At 43.7% G+C, this 20,191-nt stretch overlaps 1 protein-coding gene across 1 annotated transcript in view; it reads left to right on the forward strand.

Moving 5' to 3' along the window:
- Positions 1–12,379: 12,379 nt before the first annotated feature.
- Positions 12,380–20,191, forward strand: part of LOC115133833 (protein Shroom4-like) — an 86,176-nt gene continuing 78,364 nt past the window's right edge. The window contains 1 exon segment of the mRNA XM_065021782.1: positions 12,380–12,840. Coding sequence (XP_064877854.1) covers positions 12,718–12,840 — 123 coding nt within the window. The 5' untranslated portion in view covers positions 12,380–12,717.

Genomic DNA, 20,191 nt, shown 5'->3' on the forward strand with positions numbered 1-20,191 from the left:
ATCTACCTTGAGGATCTGTTTGGACAATTTGCACATTTGGATCAAAATTATTGTTAATTAAAACCATCACCCCTTTTGAATTTCTTTGCCCATGGGAGAAATATATTTCGCCCCACCCCAGTTCTTTTTCCACAAAACGTAATCTGAAATTGTTGAATGGTTTTCCTGTAAACAATAGATATTATATTCCTTCTCTTTTAGACAGGTAAATACTGATAGTCTTTTCTTATTATCTGCTAGTGTGCTATGAAGCCGGCTCAGCGCATCTGGTCTCCAGTGCGTCTCCTCGGCCCGGGGTATATGGCACTAGCCCTATGCACGGTGTACCCGGTTCACCAGCACAGCCCAGTGCAGTCTGTTCCACCCCGCCGCACTGGCCGGGCTAAGGGGAGTATCCTGCCAGAGTCGCCCGCCTGTCCTGAGCTGCCAGAGTCGCCCGCCTGTCCTGAGCTGCCAGAGTCGCCCGCCTGTCCTGAGCTGCCAGAGTCGCCCGCCTGTCCTGAGCTGCCAGAGTCGCCCGCCTGTCCTGAGCTGCCAGAGTCGCCCGCCTGTCCTGAGCTGCCAGAGTCGCCCACCTGTCCTGAGCTGCCAGAGTCGCCCGTCAGTCAGGAGCTGCCAGAGCCGCCCGTCAGTCAGGAGCTGCCAGAGCCGCCCTTCACTCCTGTGCTGCCGGAATCGCCCTTCACTCCGGCGCTGCCGGAGTCTCCCACCTGTCCGGTGCTGCCGGAATCTCCCGTCCATTCGGGGCACGCTGCTAGGGTCCCCAGTCCGAGGTTGGCGGCGAGTGTCGCCGCTCTAAAGGCACCACGAAGGCGGGTAAAGAAGCGGGCAAAGACTATGGTGGGGTGGTGTCCACCTCCCGTGCCAGAGCCGCCACCGTGGACAGACGCCCAACCAGACCATCCCCTATAGGTTCAGGTTTTGCGGCCAGAGTCCGCATTTTTGGGGGTGGTACTGTCACGTTCTGACCTTAGTTCTTTTGTTATGTCTTTGTTTTAGTAGGGTCAGGGCGTGAGTTGGGGTGGGTAGTCTATGTTCCTTTTTCTATGTTGTGGTTATGTGTTTGGCCTTGTATGGTTCTCAATCAGAGGCAGGTGTCGTTCGTTGTCTCTGATTTGAGAATCATACTTAGGTAGCCTTTTCCCACCTGTGTTTTGTGGGTGATGAATTTTCCGTGTCAGTGTTTGTTCCACACGGGACTGTTTAGTTCGTTTCGTTTATTCACGTTGTTATTTTGTATTTCAGTGTTCAGGCAAATAAACTTCATGAACACGTACCACGCTGCACATTGGTCCGATATTTCCCACTCCTCCTCAGACAAGGAGGACCACGATCGTTACAGATTCACCCACCATCCAAGGACCAGGCAGCGTGGTATCGGGCAGCAGCGAGTTCTGGACTCCTGGACATGGGAGGAGATTTTGGACGGAGAGGGACCCTGGGCAGAGGCTGGGGAATATCGCCTCCCCAGGGAAGAGCTGGAGGCAGCCAAAGCAGAGCGACGGCATTTTGAGGAGTTGGCACGGCAGCGCAACAGGGACGAGAGCCAGCCCCAAAAATGTATTGGCGGGGGCACACGGGGAGTGTGGCTAAGTCAGGTAGGAGACCTGAGCCAACTCGCATGCTTACCATGGAGAGAGGTGGACTGGGCAGGCACCGTGGTATGCCGCAGACGACACCATTCTATATACTTTCGGCCCGTCATTGGACACTGTGATATCTAACCTCCAAACGAGCTTCAATGCCATACAGCACTCCTTCCGTGGCCTCCAACTGCTCTTAAACGCGAGTAAAACCAAATGCATGCTTTTCAACCGATCGCTCCCTGCACCCGCATGCCCGACTAGCATCACCACCCTGGATGGTTCCGACCTTGAATATGTGGACATCTATAAGTACCTAGGTGTCTGGCTAGACTGCAAACTCTCCTTCCAGACTCACATCAAACATCTCCAATCGAAAATCAAATCAAGAGTCGGCTTTCTATTCCGCAACAAAGCCTCCTTCACTCACGCCGCCAAGCTCACCCTAGTAAAACTGACTATCCTACCGATCCTCGACTTCGGCGATGTCATCTACAAAATGGCTTCCAACACTCTACTCAGCAAACTGGATGCAGTCTATCACAGTGCCATCCGTTTTGTCACCAAAGCACCTTATACCACCCACCACTGCGACTTGTATGCTCTAGTCGGCTGGCCCTCGCTACATATTCGTCGCCAGACCCACTGGCTCAGGTCATCTACAAGTCCATGCTAGGTAAAGCTCCGCCTTATCTCAGTTCACTGGTCACGATGGCAACACCCATCCGTAGCACGCGCTCCAGCAGGTGTATCTCACTGATCATCCCTAAAGCCAACACCTCATTTGGCCGCCTTTCGTTCCAGTACTCTGCTGCCTGTGACTGGAACGAACTGCAAAAATCGCTGAAGTTGGAGACTTTTATCTCCCTCACCAACTTCAAACATCAGCTATCCGAGCAGCTAACCGATCGCTGCAGCTGTACATAGTCTATTGGTAAATAGCCCACCCATTTTCACCTACCTCATTCCCATACTGTTTTTATACTGTTTTTTATTTATTTACTTTTCTGCTCTTTTGCACACCAATATCTCTACCTGTACATGACCATCTGATCATTTATCACTCCAGTGTTAATCTGCAAAATTGTATTATTCGCCTACCTCCTCATGCCTTTTGCACACATTGTATATAGACTGCCCATTTTTTTCTACTGTGTTATTGACTTGTTAATTGTTTACTCAATGTGTAACTCTGTGTTGTCTGTTCACACTGCTATGCTTTATCTTGGCCAGGTCGCAGTTGCAAATGAGAACTTGTTCTCAACTAGCCTACCTGGTTAAATAAAGGTGAAATAAAAAAAATAAAAATAAAAACGGTGTCCCCAGTGCGCAGGCATAGCCGGGTGCAGTACATTGCAGCACCTCGTATCGGCCGGGCTAGAGTGGGCATCGAGCCAGGTGCTATGAAGCTGGCTCAGCGCATCCGGTCTCCAGTGCGTCTCCTCGGCCCGGGGTATATGGCACCAGCCCTATGCACGGTGTACCCGGTTCGCCAGCACAGCCCAGTGCAGTCTGTTCCACCCCGCCGCACTGGCCGGGCTAACCTTAGTTATTTTGTTATGTCTTTGTTTTAGTAGGGTCAGGGCGTGAGTTGGGGTGGGTAGTCTATGTTCCTTTTTCTATGTTATGGTTATGTGTTTGGCCTGGTATGCTTCTCAATCAGAGGCAGGTGTCGTTCGTTGTCTCTGATTTGAGAATCATACTTAGGTAGCCTTTTCCCACCTGTGTTTTGTGGGTGATTATTTTTCCTCGTCAGTGTTTGTTCCACATGGGACTGTTTTGTTCGTTTCGTTTATTCACGTTGTTATTTTGTATTTCAGTGTTCAGGCAAATAAACATCATGAACACGTACCACACCGTGCATTGTTCCGATATTTCCTATTCCTCCTCAGATGAGGAGGATGACGATCGTTACAGCTAGGCCATTACAATTGTAACTGGCTATACTTATTTCACCACTTACCATAATGAGACACAACTTTCAATTCTTGTTATCAAAATATATGTTTGTAAACGTTCCATTAAAAAGTAGCATGATGATTGACTGTCTATATAGCTGTACCTTGATATTTGCATTGCTACTAACTAAACCTCCAATTGGTCCCTACTATTCCACCCGCTAAAAGCCCTCTTCATCCCGAGTTGGGTTGTCATCCCAATGCCCGTCAGACCACCCTCGACCCCCTGTATCCCATAGCCCTGAACCGGCTAGGATCCATCCTTTTAAAAGAGCACACAGTGCCATTTACCGAATTGAAGTAGATCAACTGCCAAATGCATTTCCATCGCCTTCACCTCGATTTGTATTATATATAGCTATGGATCATCCTCTATTGTCCCTAACATATTTTACTCCTTCGCCACAGTTGTGGGATACACACATACACCCACACACACTCAACCCTTTCCCTCCACACAACCATAAGCTCACATTCTCAACAATTGCACCATCCGAGAGCCCAACTCAAGAAAGGTCTTGATTTACAAATGCACTTACAGTTGCAGCTGCATGAGAAGGCCTACAAGACCACTCAAAAAATGGGCAGAAATTGAGAGATTTTATTAACCATTGTCACATCCTAGATGATGGAGGTCAAATGTACACCTTTTCCTGTATTGACCATATTCCCAAGCATCTCCATGCAGTCAAACTTTGATTTTGTGCCACCAGGGTCACAATAATATACCCCCTCTCTGAATGTCCGAGTGTGACCCCCTCCCCATGGGTTACTGCAGCTAGTGTTGCCAGCACTGCCCCTGCCTGGGTGGGGGCACCGCACCGGAATCCCCACCGGCTAGGTACAAGGTCTTCAAGGTTCTCATTAGCAGCTCTCCCTTTAGGGGGCTTTGGCTTTGCAGGACCAACCCTGCCAAGCAGGCTCAGAATCTTGAGGGGGCAGTGCTGCTTTTGGTCTCTGAACTCATTTTGGCTGCATACAGACCGCTTACAGCAGGCACATAAAACAGTTAGGGACTCCTCCTTAGTATCTGGGTCATTCAGGTGGGTGTCTATGGTATAGGGTCGTGGACCGTATTAAAATAGGATCATAAATAAATAATTAGATATAATTTATTTTAAAACTGTAGTTCCCCATGATAGGACAATAAATAAATTAAATGTATCATTTATTTTAAAACTGTTCCACCATGATAGGACAATAAATAAATAAGACGTATAATTAATTATAAAAGTATATCCATCATCTGAACAACATTGAAAGCCCTCTCATACCCCGGCTCACAGCAATACATTGGTTCTGGGAAATGCAACCATTTCATTACTCACTCAACTTTCCCAAACATAACAAATAAAATAAAACATTAACACACACCACATCATCCACACATACTGTGCCTTCTGTTTACTTAGTTTTTATCTTCACTCTTGTCACGTTCTGACCTTAGTTCTTTTGTTATGTCTTTGTTTTAGTATGGTCAGGGCGTTAGTCGGGTGGGTTGTTTATGTTTGTTTTTTATGATTGGGTATTTCTGTGTTTGGCCTGGTATGGTTCTCAGAGGCAGCTGTCAATCGTTGTCCCTGATTGAGAACCATACTTAGGCAGCCTGTTTTCACCCTTGAGTTGTGGGTGATTATTTTCTGTTGCGTGTTTGTATTCTGCACCAGACAGAACGGTTTCGTTCGTTCACTTTGTTGTTTTTGTTCAGTGTTCAATTTCTTTATTCAAAATATGGACACTTACCACGCTGTGCATTGGTTCTCACCTTCTTCCACCAACAATGGCCGTTACAACTATGTTGAATTAGTGCTTGTGTGTTCAATGAGTTTTATGTGAAGAAAGAAAAGCGATATTTTTTATTGTATTGTTACAATCCATAACCGGGCTAGAATTGTGTTTATTTTCCTCATCTGTGAGAACTTTGTAATTTTTTAAATAACCATGGACTAGTCTTTGTGTCTCTGAACAACTGGTTATCAATATATAGTTTATCTACGAAGAGAGCTACTCGTTTCGCTTTTAATCTATTTTCTTTGAAAATTGGATAAAGAAATTTACGCCGTTCTGCAATTTCCTTCGGAAACTGATCATTCATGCCAATTTTGGTCCCAGCAAGTCTTTTACCCAGGCTTATTATTTTAAATATATATATATTTTTTAAATTTTACCCCGTTTTCTCCCCAATTTCGTGGTATCCAATTGTTTAGTAGCTACTATCTTGTATCATCGCTACAACTACCGTACGGGCTCGGGAGAGACGGTTAAAAGTCATGCGTCCTCCGATACACAACCCAACCAAGCCACGCTGCTTCTTAATACAGCGCGCATCCAACCCGGAAGCCAGCCGCACCAATGTGTCAGAGGAAACACCGTTCACCTGGCAACCTTGGTTAGCGCGCACTGCGCTCGACCCGCCACAGGAGTCACTGGTGCGCGATGAGACAAGGATATCCCTACCGGCCAACCCCTCCCTAACCCAGGCGACGCTAGGCCAATTGTGCGTCGCCCCACGGACCTCCCGGTCGCGGCCGGTTACGACAGATTCTGGGCGCGAACCCAGAGTCTCTGGTGGCACAGCTGGCGCTGCAGTACAGCGCCCTTGAACCACTGCGCCACCCGGGAGGCCTTACCCAGGCTTTTAACCATTATTTTATCTTTAAATTAAGCAAATTTGGCAACGATTGGGCTTTCATACCTTTGTCCTCTCTGTCTGAAGCGGTGTACACGTTCAAGTTGGATTTTGTCGATAGCTTCACGTGGGATCTGAAGCGCTGTAAGGAGGAACTCTCTAACTACAGATTCAGGAACTTCCCCTTCTTTCTCCTGGATACCTGTAAGTACCAGATTCTCTCTCATGGATCTAGTTTGTATGTCCAGTAAGGCTTCCCTCAGAACAGTGTTCTCCTTTTTAATTTCATTCACTTGAGTTTCAATCTTATTGACTGTCCCTTTTAGATTGTGTGTTTCCTTCTCCAATGTCGCAGCTTGCCTTCAACTCTTTTATATCCTTACTAACTAATTCAAGTATACACAGTTTGTCATTTATTGATTTTAACAGATCGGTTTTGACCTTTACCATTCCCGGTGGTGAAAATATTAAATCGTCTGTGTCTGTAGAACAGTCATGTTTTCGTTTTGAAATCGGTTCCCCTGTCTTACTCTCCGTCATGTTTGGGTGGTGCTTGTTTTCGTAATATTTGTCGATAAATGTCTCTAGTCTTAAGATTTGTTTTACATTTACATTTTACATTTAAGTCATTTAGCAGACGCTCTTATCCAGAGCGACTTACAAATTGGTGCTTTCACCTTATGACATCCAGTGGAACAGCCACTTTACAATAGTGCATCTAAATCTTTTAAGGGGGGGTGAGAAGGATTACTTTATCCTATCCTAGGTATTCCTTAAAGAGGTGGGGTTTCAGGTGTCTCCGGAAGGTGGTGATTGACTCCGCTGTCCTGGCGTCGTGAGGGAGTTTGTTCCACCATTGGGGGGCAAGAGCAGCGAACAGTTTTGACTGGGCTGAGCGGGAACTGTACTTCCTCAGTGGTAGGGAGGCGAGCAGGCCAGAGGTGGATGAACGCAGTGCCCTTGTATGGGTGTAGGGCCTGATCAGAGCCTGGAGGTACTGAGGTGCCGTTCCCCTCACAGCTCCGTAGGCAAGCACCATGGTCTTGTAGCGGATGCGAGCTTCAACTGGAAGCCAGTGGAGAGAGCGGAGGAGCGGGGTGACGTGAGAGAACTTGGGAAGGTTGAACACCAGACGGGCTGCGGCGTTCTGGATGAGTTGTAGGGGTTTAATGGCACAGGCAGGAGCCCAGCCAACAGCGAGTTGCAGTAATCCAGACGGGAGATGACAAGTGCCTGGATTAGGACCTGCGCCGCTTCCTGTGTGAGGCAGGGTCGTACTCTGCGGATGTTGTAGAGCATGAACCTACAGGAACGGGCCACCGCCTTGATGTTAGTTGAGAACGACAGGGTGTTGTCCAGGATCACGCCAAGGTTCTTAGCGCTCTGGGAGGAGGACACGATGGAGTTGTCAACCGTGATGGCGAGATCATGGAACGGGCAGTCCTTCCCCGGGAGGAAGAGCAGCTCCGTCTTGCCGAGGTTCAGCTTGAGGTGGTGATCCGTCATCCACACTGATATGTCTGCCAGACATGCAGAGATGCGATTCGCCACCTGGTCATCAGAGGGGGAAAGGAGAAGATTAATTGTGTGTCGTCTGCATAGCAATGATAGGAGAGACCATGTGAGGTTATGACAGAGCCAAGTGACTTGGTGTATAGCGAGAATAGGAGAGGGCCTAGAACAGAGCCCTGGGGGACACCAGTGGTGAGAGCGCGTGGTGAGGAGACAGATTCTCGCCACGCCACCTGGTAGGAGCGACCTGTCAGGTAGGACGCAATCCAAGCATGGGCCGCGCCGGAGATGCCCAACTCGGAGAGGGTGGAGAGGAGGATCTGATGGTTCACAGTATCGAAGGCAGCCGATAGGTCTAGAAGGATGAGAGCAGAGAGAGAGAGTTAGCTTTAGCAGTGCGGAGTGCCTCCGTGATACAGAGAAGAGCAGTCTCAGTTGAATGACTAGTCTTGAAACCTGACTGATTTGGATCAAGAAGGTCATTCTGAGAGAGATAGCGGGAGAGCTGGCCAAGGACGGCACGTTCAAGAGTTTTGGAGAGAAAAGAAAGAAGGGATACTGGTCTGTAGTTGTTGACATCGGAGGGATCGAGTGTAGGTTTTTTCAGAAGGGGTGCAACTCTCGCTCTCTTGAAGACGGGAGGGACGTAGCCAGCGGTCAGGGATGAGTTGATGAGCGAGGTGAGGTAAGGGAGAAGGTCACCGGAAATGGTCTGGAGAAGAGAGGAGGGGATAGGGTCAAGCGGGCAGGTTGTTGGGCGGCCGGCCGTCACAAGACGCGAGATGTCATCTGGAGAGAGAGGGGAGAAAGAGGTCAGAGCACAGGGTAGGGCAGTGTGAGCAGAACCAGCGGTGTCGTTTGACTTAGCAAACGAGGATCGGATGTCGTCGACCTTCTTTTCAAAATGGTTGACGAAGTCATCTGCAGAGGAGGGGGGGATTCAGGAGGGAGGAGAAGGTGGCAAAGAGCTTCCTAGGGTTAGAGGCAGATGCTTGGAATTTAGAGTGGTAGAAAGTGGCTTTAGCAGCAGAGACAGAGGAGGAAAATGTAGAGAGGAGGGAGTGAAAGGATGCCAGGTCCGCAGGGAGGCGAGTTTTCCTCCATTTCCGCTCGGCTGCCCGGAGCCCTGTTCTGTGAGCTCGCAATGAGTCGTCGAGCCACGGAGCGGGAGGGGAGGACCGAGCCGGCCTGGAGGATAGGGGACATAGAGAGTCAAAGGATGCAGAAAGGGAGGAGAGGAGGGTTGAGGAGGCAGAATCAGGAGATAGGTTGGAGAAGGTTTGAGCAGAGGGAAGAGATGATAGGATGGAAGAGGAGAGAGTAGCGGGGGAGAGAGAGCGAAGGTTGGGACGGCGCGATACCATCCGAGTAGGGGCAGTGTGGGAAGTGTTGGATGAGAGCGAGAGGGAAAAGGATACAAGGTAGTGGTCGGAGACTTGGAGGAGTTGCAATGAGGTTAGTGGAAGAACAGCATCTAGTAAAGATGAGGTCGGCGTATTGCCTGCCTTGTGAGTAGGGGGGAAGGTGAGAGGGTGAGGTCAAAAGAGGAGAGGAGTGGAAAGAAGGAGGCAGAGAGGAATGAGTCAAAGGTAGACGTGGGGAGGTTAAAGTCGCCCAGAACTGTGAGAGGTGAGCCGTCCTCAAGAAAGGAGCTTATCAAGGCATCAAGCTCATTGATGAACTCTCCGAGGGAACCTGGAGGGCGATAAATGATAAGGATGTTAAGCTTGAAAGGGCTGGTAACTGTGACAGCATGGAATTCAAAAGGAGGCGATAGACAGATGGGTAAGGGGAGAAAGAGAGAATGACCACTTGGGAGAGATGAGGATCCCGGTGCCACCACCCCGCTGACCAGAAGCTCTCGGGGTGTGCGAGAACACGTGGGCGGACGAAGAGAGAGCAGTAGGAGTAGCGGTGTTGTCTGTGGTGATCCATGTTTCCGTCAGTGCCAAGAAGTCGAGGGACTGGAGGGAGGCATAGGCTGAGATGAACTCTGCCTTGTTGGCCGCAGATCGGCAGTTCCAGAGGCTACCGGAGACCTGGAACTCCACGTGGATCGTGCGCGCTGGGACCACCAGATTAGGGTGGCCGCGGCCACGCGGTGTGGAGCGTTTGTATGGTCTGTGCAGAGAGGAGAGAACAGGGATAGACAGACACATAGTTGACAGGCTAGAGAAGAGGCTACGCTAATGCAAAGGAGATTGGAATGACAAGTGGACTACACGTCTCGAATGTTCAGAAAGTTAAGCTTACGTAGCAAGAATCTAATTGACTAAAATGATTAAAATGATACAGTACTGCTGAGGTAGGCTAGCTGGCAGTGGCTGCGTTGTTGACTTTGTAGGCTAGCTGGCAGTGGCTGCGTTGTTGACACTAGACTAATCAAGTCGTTCCGTTGAGTGTAAAGTTTCTACAATGCTGCTATTCGGGGGCTAGCTGGCTAGCCCCCGAAGGTTATCACCCACCAGATTATGTAGAACTAATATTTTAGTCTAACTTGCCGATATTGAATATTATGTTTTATCTTAATAATAATATCCCAGTTGCTTTAACCAGCAGAATATCTATTGTCAAAATGAATATATTGACAATGCTTCCCATTGTTCCCCCTTCTGCCTATTGGGAGAAAATTCATAGTGGAGTTTCAAAATCTATATACAGAGGTAAACAATCCTGGATAAAATTAACAAACTTAGAAAAAGTGTCATTGAACACTGTTATGGCTGCAATCCCGTTAATGGGATAATTGTTATCAACAACTGCTGAATTGCATAGCGCCACATTCAAACAATATTACTAAAAATATTTATATTCATGAAATCATAAGTGCAATATAGGAAAACACAGCTTAGCCTTTTGTTAATCCACCTGTCGTGTCAGATTTTGAAAATATGCTTTACAGCGAAAGCAATCCAAGCGTTTTATTGATCGCTCCACAAAACATTATGTACACTTAGCATCAAGTAGCTTGGTCACAAATCAGAAAAGCAATCAAATGAATTGTTTACCTTTGATCTTCGGATGTTTTCACTCAGGTGACTCCCAATTACACAATAAATGTTCCTTTTGTTCCATAAAGATTATTTTTATATCCAAAATACCTCCGTTTGTTTGGCGCGTTATGTTCAGAAATCCACAGGAAAGAGTTGCCACGCCAACGCAATACAAATTCCAAATAGTTTCCGTAATGTCCACAGAAACATGTCAAACGTTTTTTATAATCAATCCTCAGGTTGTTTTTAAAATATATAATCGATAATATATCAACCGCAACTGTATTTTTCAGTAGGAGAGGGAAAGGCAACGGCTGCCCAAACTCTGTTGCGCGAGCAAAACTCATGCGAACACCTGACGCGATGTTATCTTTCTGCCTCATTTTTCAAAATAAAAGCCTGAAACTGTCTGAAGACTGACACCTTGAGGAAGCGATAGGAAAAGGAATCTGGTTGATATCCCTTTTAAATGGAGCAAAGGCAGGCTATGGAACATGGAGTTTTCAAAATAGAAGCCACTTCCTGGTTTGATTTTCCTCAGGGTTTCGCCTGCAATATCAGTTCTGTTATACTTACAGACAATATTTTGACAGTTTTGGATACTTGAGTGTTTTCTGAGATACATTCAGCCTCTTGCAAATTGAAGGATAATTATTAAAACACAGAGACACAAAAGATAAATAATGTAATGTTTTTTTTCTTGGTACATTTTGTGGGGAGGCCTGGCTTCCCTTGGCCTCCATGAATACATGCCACTGGTAAAACAGTTTACAAACTGTCGGAAACATTGTTTGTTGACCATAATATAGGTCATGTAACTGTTTGTTAAATGCTACAGTATATGCTTTGTGGACTTCACCGGACAGAGGTTGCTCTCCGGTTATGTGATGAAACAAATGTATACTGGGTCTTATCTTGACCTTAGGCATATCACGGTCGCAAGGCATATGAACTAACAGGTTATAGTCCAGAGGGTGGTGCGGTCTGCCCAACGCATTACCAGGGGGCAAACTACCTCCAGGACGCCTACAGCACCCGATGTCACAGGAAGGCCATAAAGATCATCAAGGAAACAACCACCCGAGCCACTGCCTGTTCTATCATCCAGAAGGCGAGGTCAGAACAGGTGCCATCAGACTGTTAAATAGCCATCACTAGCATATTAGAGGCTGCTGCCTATATACAGACTTGAAATCACTGGCCACTTTAATTATGTTTACATATTTTGCATTTCTCATGTCATATGTATATACCGTATTCTATTCTACTGTATCTTAGTCTATGCCGCTCTGATATTGCTTGTCCATATATTTCTATATTCTTAATTCCATTCCTTTACTTAGATGTGTGTGTGTGTGTGTGTTTGTTGTGAAATTGTTAGATATTACTGCACTGTTGGAGCTAGAAACACAGCATTTTGCTACACTCGCACTCACATAAATACATCTATGTGACCAATAAAATTTGATTTCAACATCTGGAAAATGTGTATGCGACAAATAAAATTAGATTAAGATTTTATCTGTTACCACTCATGCTAAATTGTGTAGTGTGTACTCTTTCCTCCCCCTGGGCACTCTCATTGGACAATCCCAGTTTAAATTCTACCGTGACTATCTATGAATTTCAAACTAGTTTTGAAATTGGGGGACTGGGAAAACTTCTTCCTACTGCGTCAGAAGTTTTGGTTTTGGAAGAATACTAACGTAGCAGGCGTAAAAAGACGCCAGAGCAGAGTCCTCACAACTGTTTTTTCAGGGGAAACTGCTGTAGCCCTGAGAACCGGAAACATCCGTTTTCACTACCCCGTGGAGAGTGGAACACTAACGCTACTGCCTGAACTTTTTTTTTAGCCCTCCCCCAATTTGTATGTATCACTAATGTCTCTGTTCGATTTGTTGCTTTATTGCAATGGAATGGTAGGACCCATTGGCTAGTAGTGATGGAGACCGAGTTCTAAAACAGCGCAGGTAGAAAAGTGACTCCTTTCCACTCTACTCGGTCGGTTACCGCGAGTATAATAACGTTAAAAGATATCTAGAATGGAGACTGTTGAGCAGCTCGTGTCGTTTAACCATATCCCAGTCCAGTTAAACGGAGGCACGCCTTGGGGGTTCACGCTGAAAGGAGGTCTCGAGCACGGAGAACCACTCATCATCACTAAAGTGAGTCGTGATTTGTTTTCAGAACTCTCGCACGCGCTTTGTTGTCGTGGGATACGTTTATGTTTAGTTTTCACTGTTAGACTGCCCGCCCACAAGGCCAATGCAATGTCCATTTGTTAGGCTACATAATTTGTGGTTTATGACTGTGTGAGAGTAACATGTCCAGTCAGTAGAACTGCATGGTTGGATATTTTGTTTAAACTTCTTTGCCTTTAATTCATCAATGCTCCATCAAAGTCCTTTGGAACTTAGATCATTCTTGTGACTATATAGAAAGAATAATACATAGTATAGTCACTACTGGGCATTTCCATCTAAAAGGACCCATAAGCACCAACATGTGAAGTGCATAGGAGCATTTCAAATTAGCTGTCAAAGCTGAGTTTTATTTATTTTTACTAAGGTATATAGCTTTTTAAAGCCATTCTCCAAACTAAAAAATAGGAATAAGCAAAGTCATTGATTTCTGGTCAACATCTACCAGAAACAGTCTTACACAGGATTATAAATACATCAAAACACAATCATGTTGTTGAAGTAAAGACCCCTGCCAACTAATATGAACACTTTTATATTTAGTTTTAGAGAAATTATTTGCCTTCTCTATTAAATTGAACAGACATTGCCGTGTAATTCCAATACCAAAAACCCACATTTTTTAAAGATAATTTCTCTCCCTCATGGGGGGATAACGAAAGTTCACATTCACCGAAGTAGCAAGTAAAGGTATTACCTACCAATTTAGTTATAGTGTTTTTACTGATCTCAAGTTTGTTTATGAATGTATTAAGTGATTTAAAACCCATTCTGTAACTAAATCAGAATTATTGCAATTGAATTACAATGGGAAATCATAGAAATCATAAACCACAGTTGGGTCACCTGCTTACTGTCCTCCCTTCCACTGGCATACTGTTATGTTCAGCTCAACAAAAAAAGTTTTTTTCTCTCTTTCTGTGATCTGGTGGTCAAAGCCAAGACATGGTCAGTACTCCCTGGCTGGACCAAATCTGAACCAATCCTAGATGTCTATGTTTCGCAAGTTTGTACAGTACAGTAGACAACAGTACAGTAAAGAGTACTGTAGAGTTCAGTACAGTAGAGCACACTGGAGTAGAGTACAGTCGAGACATATCTACTTTACTGTACAATATGGAACTCTGCTGTGCTGTACTGTCCAAAGTTGTGTAACACAGACATCTATAATTGTTTCAGATTTGGTCTGGACCGGGCCAACCAAATGTGGTCTTGTTTGGGGGCGGAGCTCATTACAATAATAGCCAGTGTTTACAATTATACCCAAATATGAAAAAGGATATTGCATATGCTACCTTTGTGTACCTATTCAGGATGCATGACCATGAATATAATGATATTCATATCCATAATTATGCATTTCTGTATAGTACAGATCAGGGACCCATAAATCCTGTAGATGGTAGAATGTAGACTGATTAATCGGAATGGCCGATTAATTAGGGCCAATTTCAAGTTTTCATAACAATCGGAAATTGGTATTTTTGGGTGCCGATTTTGCTATTTTTTTTATATATTTTTTTTATATACCTTTATTTAACTAGGAAAGTCAGTTAAGAACACATTCTTATTTTCAATGATGGCCTAGAAACGTTGGGTTAACTGCCTTGTTCAGAGGCAGAACGACAGATTTTCACCTTGTCAGCTCGGGGGATCCAATCTTGCAACCTTATAGTTAAATTGTCCAACGCTCTAACCACCTGCCTCTCATTGCACTCCACGAGGAGCCTGCCTGTTACGTGAATGCAGTAGAAGCCAAGGTAAGTTGCTAGCTAGGATTAAACTTATCTTATAAAAAAACAATCAATCAATCATTATCACTAGTTATAACGACACATGGTTGATGATATTACTCGTTTATCTAGCGTGTCCTGCGTTGCATATAATCGATGCAATGCTGGGGGATGATCTAACAAAAGTGCATTTGCGAAAAAAGCACAATCGTTGGACGACTGTACCTAACCATAAACACCAATGCCTTTCTTAAAATCAATACACAGAAGTATATATTTTTAAACCTGCATATTTACCTAAAATAAATCCAGGTTAGCAGGCAATATTAACCAGGTGAAATTGTGTCATTTCTCTTGCGTTCATTGCACGCAATGTCAGGGTATAAGCAACAGTTTGGGCAGCCTGGCTCATTGCGAACTAATTTGCCAGAAAGTTACGTAATTATGACATAACATTGAAGGTTGTGCAATGTAACAAGAATATTTACACTTAGGGATGCCACCCATTAGATGAAATACCGAACGGTTCCGTATTTCACTGAAATAATAAACTTTTTGTTTTTGAAATTATAGTTTCCGGATTCAACCATATTAATGACCAAAGGCTTGTATTTCTGTGTGTTATGTTATAATTAAGTCTATGATTTGATAGAGTAGCCTGACTGAGCAATGGTAGGCAGCAGCAGGCTCGTAAGCATTCATTCAAACAGCACTTTCGTGCGTTTTGCCAGCAGCTCTTCGCAAGCAGAGCGCTGTTTATGACGTCAAGCCTATCAGCCTAATGGCTGGTGTAACCGATGTGAAATGGCTAGCTAGTTAGCTGGGTGTGCGCTAATAGCGTTTCAAACGTCACTCGCTCTGAGACTTGGAGTAGTTATTCCCCTTGCTCTGCAAGGGCTGCAGCTTTTGTGGAGCGATGTGTAACGCTGCTTTGATGGTGGCTGTTGTCGATGTGTTCCTGGTTCAAGCCCAGGTAGTGGCGAGGAGAGGGACGGAAGCTATACTGTTACACTGGCAATACTATAGTGCCTATAAGAACATCCAATAGTCAAAGGTATATGAAATACAAATGGTATAGAGAGAAATAGTCGTATAAATACTATATTAACTACAACCTAAAACCTCTTACCTTGAATATTGTCTCATGTTAAAAGGAACCACCAACTTTCATATGTTCTGAGCAAGGAACTCAAATGTTAGCTTTTTTACATTGAACAAATTGCACTTTTACTTCTCCAACACTTTGTTTTTGTATTATTTAAACCAAATTGAATATGTTTCATTATTTATTTGAGGCTAAATAGATTTTTATTGATGTATTATATTAAGTTAAAATAAGTGTTAATTCAGTATTGTTGTAATTGTCATTATTACAAATACATTTTTTAAATTTAAATCAGCCGATTAATCGGTATCAGCTTTTTTGGTCCTCCGATAATCGGTATCGGTATCGGCGTTGAAAAATCATAATCGGTCGACCTCTAGTAGATTGTTACCCATAAATACCGTAAATACGTTACCAGGTGTAAATCCACTTTACTTGCTGTATGTAGCCAACCTCTCTTTCATATTCCCAAAGATTGGAAGCTGCCGCGGTCATCCCCCTCTTGAAAGGGGGTGACACTCTAGACCCAAACTGCTACAAACCTATATCTATCCTACCCTGCCTTTCTAAGGTCTTCGAAAGCCAAGTTAACAAACAGATTACCGACCATTTCGAATCCCACCGTACCTTCTCCGCTATGCAATCTGGTTTCAGAGCTGGTCATGGGTGCACCTCAGCCACGCTCAAGGTCCTAAATGACATCATAACTGCAATCGATAAACATTACTGCGCAGCCAAATTCATCGACCTGGCCAAGGCTTTCGAATCTGTCAATCACCACATTCTTATTGGCACACTCGACAGCGTCGGTTTCTCAAATGATTGCCTAGCCTGGTTTACCAACTACTTCTCTGATAGAGTTCAGTGTGTCAAATCGGAGGGCGTGTAGTCCGGACCTCTGGCAGTCTCTATGGGGTTCCATACATGGGCTGACTCTCTTCTCTGTATACGTCAATGATGTTGCTCTTGCTGCTGGTGATTCTCTGGTACACCTCTACGCAGACGACACCATTCTGTATACTTCTGGCCCCTCTTTGGACAATGTGTTAACTAACCTCCAGACGAGCTTCAATGCCATACAACTCTCCTTCCGTGGCCTCCAACTGCTCTTAAACGCAAGTAAAATCCAAATGCATGCTATTCAACCGATCACTGCCCGCACCTGCTCGCCCGTCAAGCATCACTACTTTGGACGGCTCTGACTTAGAATACATGGACAACTACAAATATCTGGGTGAATACGTGGACAACTACAAATACCTGGGTGTCTGGTTAGACTGTAAACTCTCCTTCCAGACTCACATTGAGCATCTCTAATCTAGAATTGGCTTCCTATATCGCAACAAAGCATCCTTCACTCATGCTGCCAAACACCCTCGTAAAACTGACCTACCGATCCTCGACTTCGGTGATGTCATCTATAAAATAGCCTCCAACACTCTACTCAACAAACTGGATGCAGTCTATCACAGTGACATCCGTTTTGTCACCAAAGCCCCATACACTACCCACCATTGCGACCTGTACGCTCTCGTTGGTTGGCCCTCGCTTCATATGCGTCACCAAACCCACTGGCTACAGGTTATCTACAAGTCTCTGCTAGGTAAAGCCCTGCCTTATCTCAGCTCACTGGTCACCATAGCGCTCCAGCAGGTATATCTCACTCGTCACCCCCAAAGCCAATTCCTCCTTTGGTCATCTTTCCTTCCAGTTGTCTGCTGCCAATGACTGGAACGAACTGCAAAAATCTCTGAAACTGGAAACACTTATCTCCCTCACTAGCTTTAAGCACCAGCTGTCAGAGCAGCTCACAGATTACTCTACCTGTACATAGCCCATCTATAATTTAGCCCAAACAACTACCTCTTCCCCTACTGTATTTATTTATTTTGCTCCTTTGCACCCCATTATTTATATTTCTACTTTGCACATTCTTCCACTGCAAGTCTACCATCCCAGTGTTTTACTTGCTATATTGTATTTACCTTGCCACCATGGCCTTTTTTTGTCTTTACCTCCCTTATCTCACCATTTGCTCACATTGTATATAGACTTATTTTTCTACTGTATTATTGATTGTATGTTTTGTTTATTCCACGTGTAACTCTGTGTTGTTGTATGTATCGAATTGCTATGCTTTATCTTGGCCAGGTCGCAGTTGCAAATGAGAACTTGTTCTCAACTAGCCTACCTGGTTAAGGTGAAAAAAATGACAAAAAATGAATATAATTTTAAACTTTTTTTTCCACATAAAGAATGTTTTAATTTTTTATTAATTAGTATATTGGACTCTAACCATAACATTTGTTGTATTATTTGTTAGATTTTTTTCTGTTGGATAAAACTAAAATTGTAACCAGCTTTGTATGGCTTTTTTAAGAAAGGGTGATACTTGAAACATTTTTTTTCCACATATGAGAAGTTGAAATATGTATGAAGGCAAAAAGGCAATTTTTGAACAAAGGATAAGCCTGCTTTAATAATCTACTGAAGAATACTTTTGGGTTTAAGTATAATGTATGTATGAATTAAGATTTTAGTGAGGGGTTTAAAGCTTTAATATTTAATCATTTTAGCCCCTCAAACTCCTATTCATTATATAAATAAGCACGTTTTAATTTTGTCTGGCTTAGCATTCCAAATAAAATTAAATATTGCTCATATGATTTAAAAAAACGAGTTATCTGAAGTAGGCAGTGCAATTAGTAAGTAAGTGAACTGTGATAGGATCAAAGTGTTAATCAGTGTGAATCCCCCCCCATAAATAGACAAGTATTTACCTCTCCATGGTTGCAGAATCTTATCAGTTTTTGCTGACTTTATATTGAAATTGTGGTAATTTATATTTTTTGAGATGTGAATACCAAGTATGTCTACTTCACTATCTGCCCATTCTACTGGTAAAGTACAAGGTAGTGTAAACAATCCAATACTTAATATGGTACACTTGTCATAATTAGGTTTTATTCCAGAGAGGCTAGAAAAGTGATCAAGTTCTTCAGTGAGACTGTACAGGGATCCAGATTGCGGACTTAAGAAAAAACTAGAGTCATCGGCATACATTGACACTTTTGTTTTTATCCTCTGGATTTCTAACCCCTTGACTTTCTTGTTGGATCTCATTTTAATAGCTAGCAATTAAATGGCCATAATACATAGATATGGAGACAACCTGACAGCCTTGTTTTACTCCGCTTAAAAGCTCAATACTTTCTGAGAAGTAACCATTATTTACTATTTTACATCTGGGGTTGCTGTACATAACTTTAACCCATTGTATAAGAGATTAACCTCTCTGGGATATGTGGGACGCTAGCGTCCCATCTGGCCAAAAGCCAGAGAAAATGCAGAGCGCCAAATTCAAATAAATTACTATAAACATCAAACTTTCATGAAATCACACATGTAAGATACCAAATTAAATCTACACGTTTTGGGAATCCAGCCAACATGTCAGATTTCAAAAAGGCGAAAGTCAACGATGCTATTACCTGAGGATAGCACCTCCGTAAACAAAGAGAACATATTTCAACCCTGCATGCGCGACACAAAATGCAGAATTAAAAATATAAATCATGCCTTACCTTTGATGAGCTTCTTTTGTTGGCACTCCAATATGTCCCATAAACATCACAAATGGTCATTTTGTTCGATTAATTCTGTCTATGTATCCATTTATTTGGCGCGTTTGATCCAAAAAAACACCGGTTCCAACTTGCGCAACGTGACTACAAAATATCTCAAAAGTTACCTGTAAACATAGCCAAAACATTTCAAACTACTTTTGTAACACAACTTTAGGTATTTTTTAAAGTGAATAATCAATTAAATTGAAGACTGGATGATCTGTGTTCAATATAGGGAGAAAACAAACTGACGCTACCTTTCTGGTCACGCGCCTCTAACAAACAGTACACTTGAAGTTACCCTCGTTTTGAACAGGGCTACTTCTTCATTACACAAAGGAAAAACCTCAACCAATTTCTAAACACTGGTGACATCCAGAAGCGGTAGGAACTGCAATAAGGTCCCTTAGAAATCTGGATTCCCAATGAAAACTCATTGAAAAAAGAAAATCTGAATGTTTTTTCCTCTGGTTTTCGCCTGCTACATAAGTTCTGTTATACTCCCAGACATGATTCAAACAGTTTTAGAAACTTCAGTGTTTTCTATCCAAATCTACTATTAAAAACCTGTTTGATCAGGATGATCATCCGGTAAAACCTTTATTTTTTTTATTTATTCTATGTGCTATGCATTTCGCCAGGATTTTCACATCACAACATTGAAGAGTAAGAGGCCTCCTAGTTTTTTAAATGGACTTACCACCTGGGTCCTGTTTTAGTAGTAATGAAATCAGACCTACTTGTTGAGTACCTGAAAGTCTACCATTTGTATAAGAGTAATTAAAACATGCTAATAATGGATCTTTGAGTACATCAAAAAAGGTCTGATATACCTCTACTGGTATACCATC

Source organism: Oncorhynchus nerka, linkage group LG8 (genome assembly GCF_034236695.1).
Source record: "Oncorhynchus nerka isolate Pitt River linkage group LG8, Oner_Uvic_2.0, whole genome shotgun sequence".
NCBI classification, from domain to species: Eukaryota; Metazoa; Chordata; class Actinopteri; order Salmoniformes; family Salmonidae; genus Oncorhynchus; species Oncorhynchus nerka.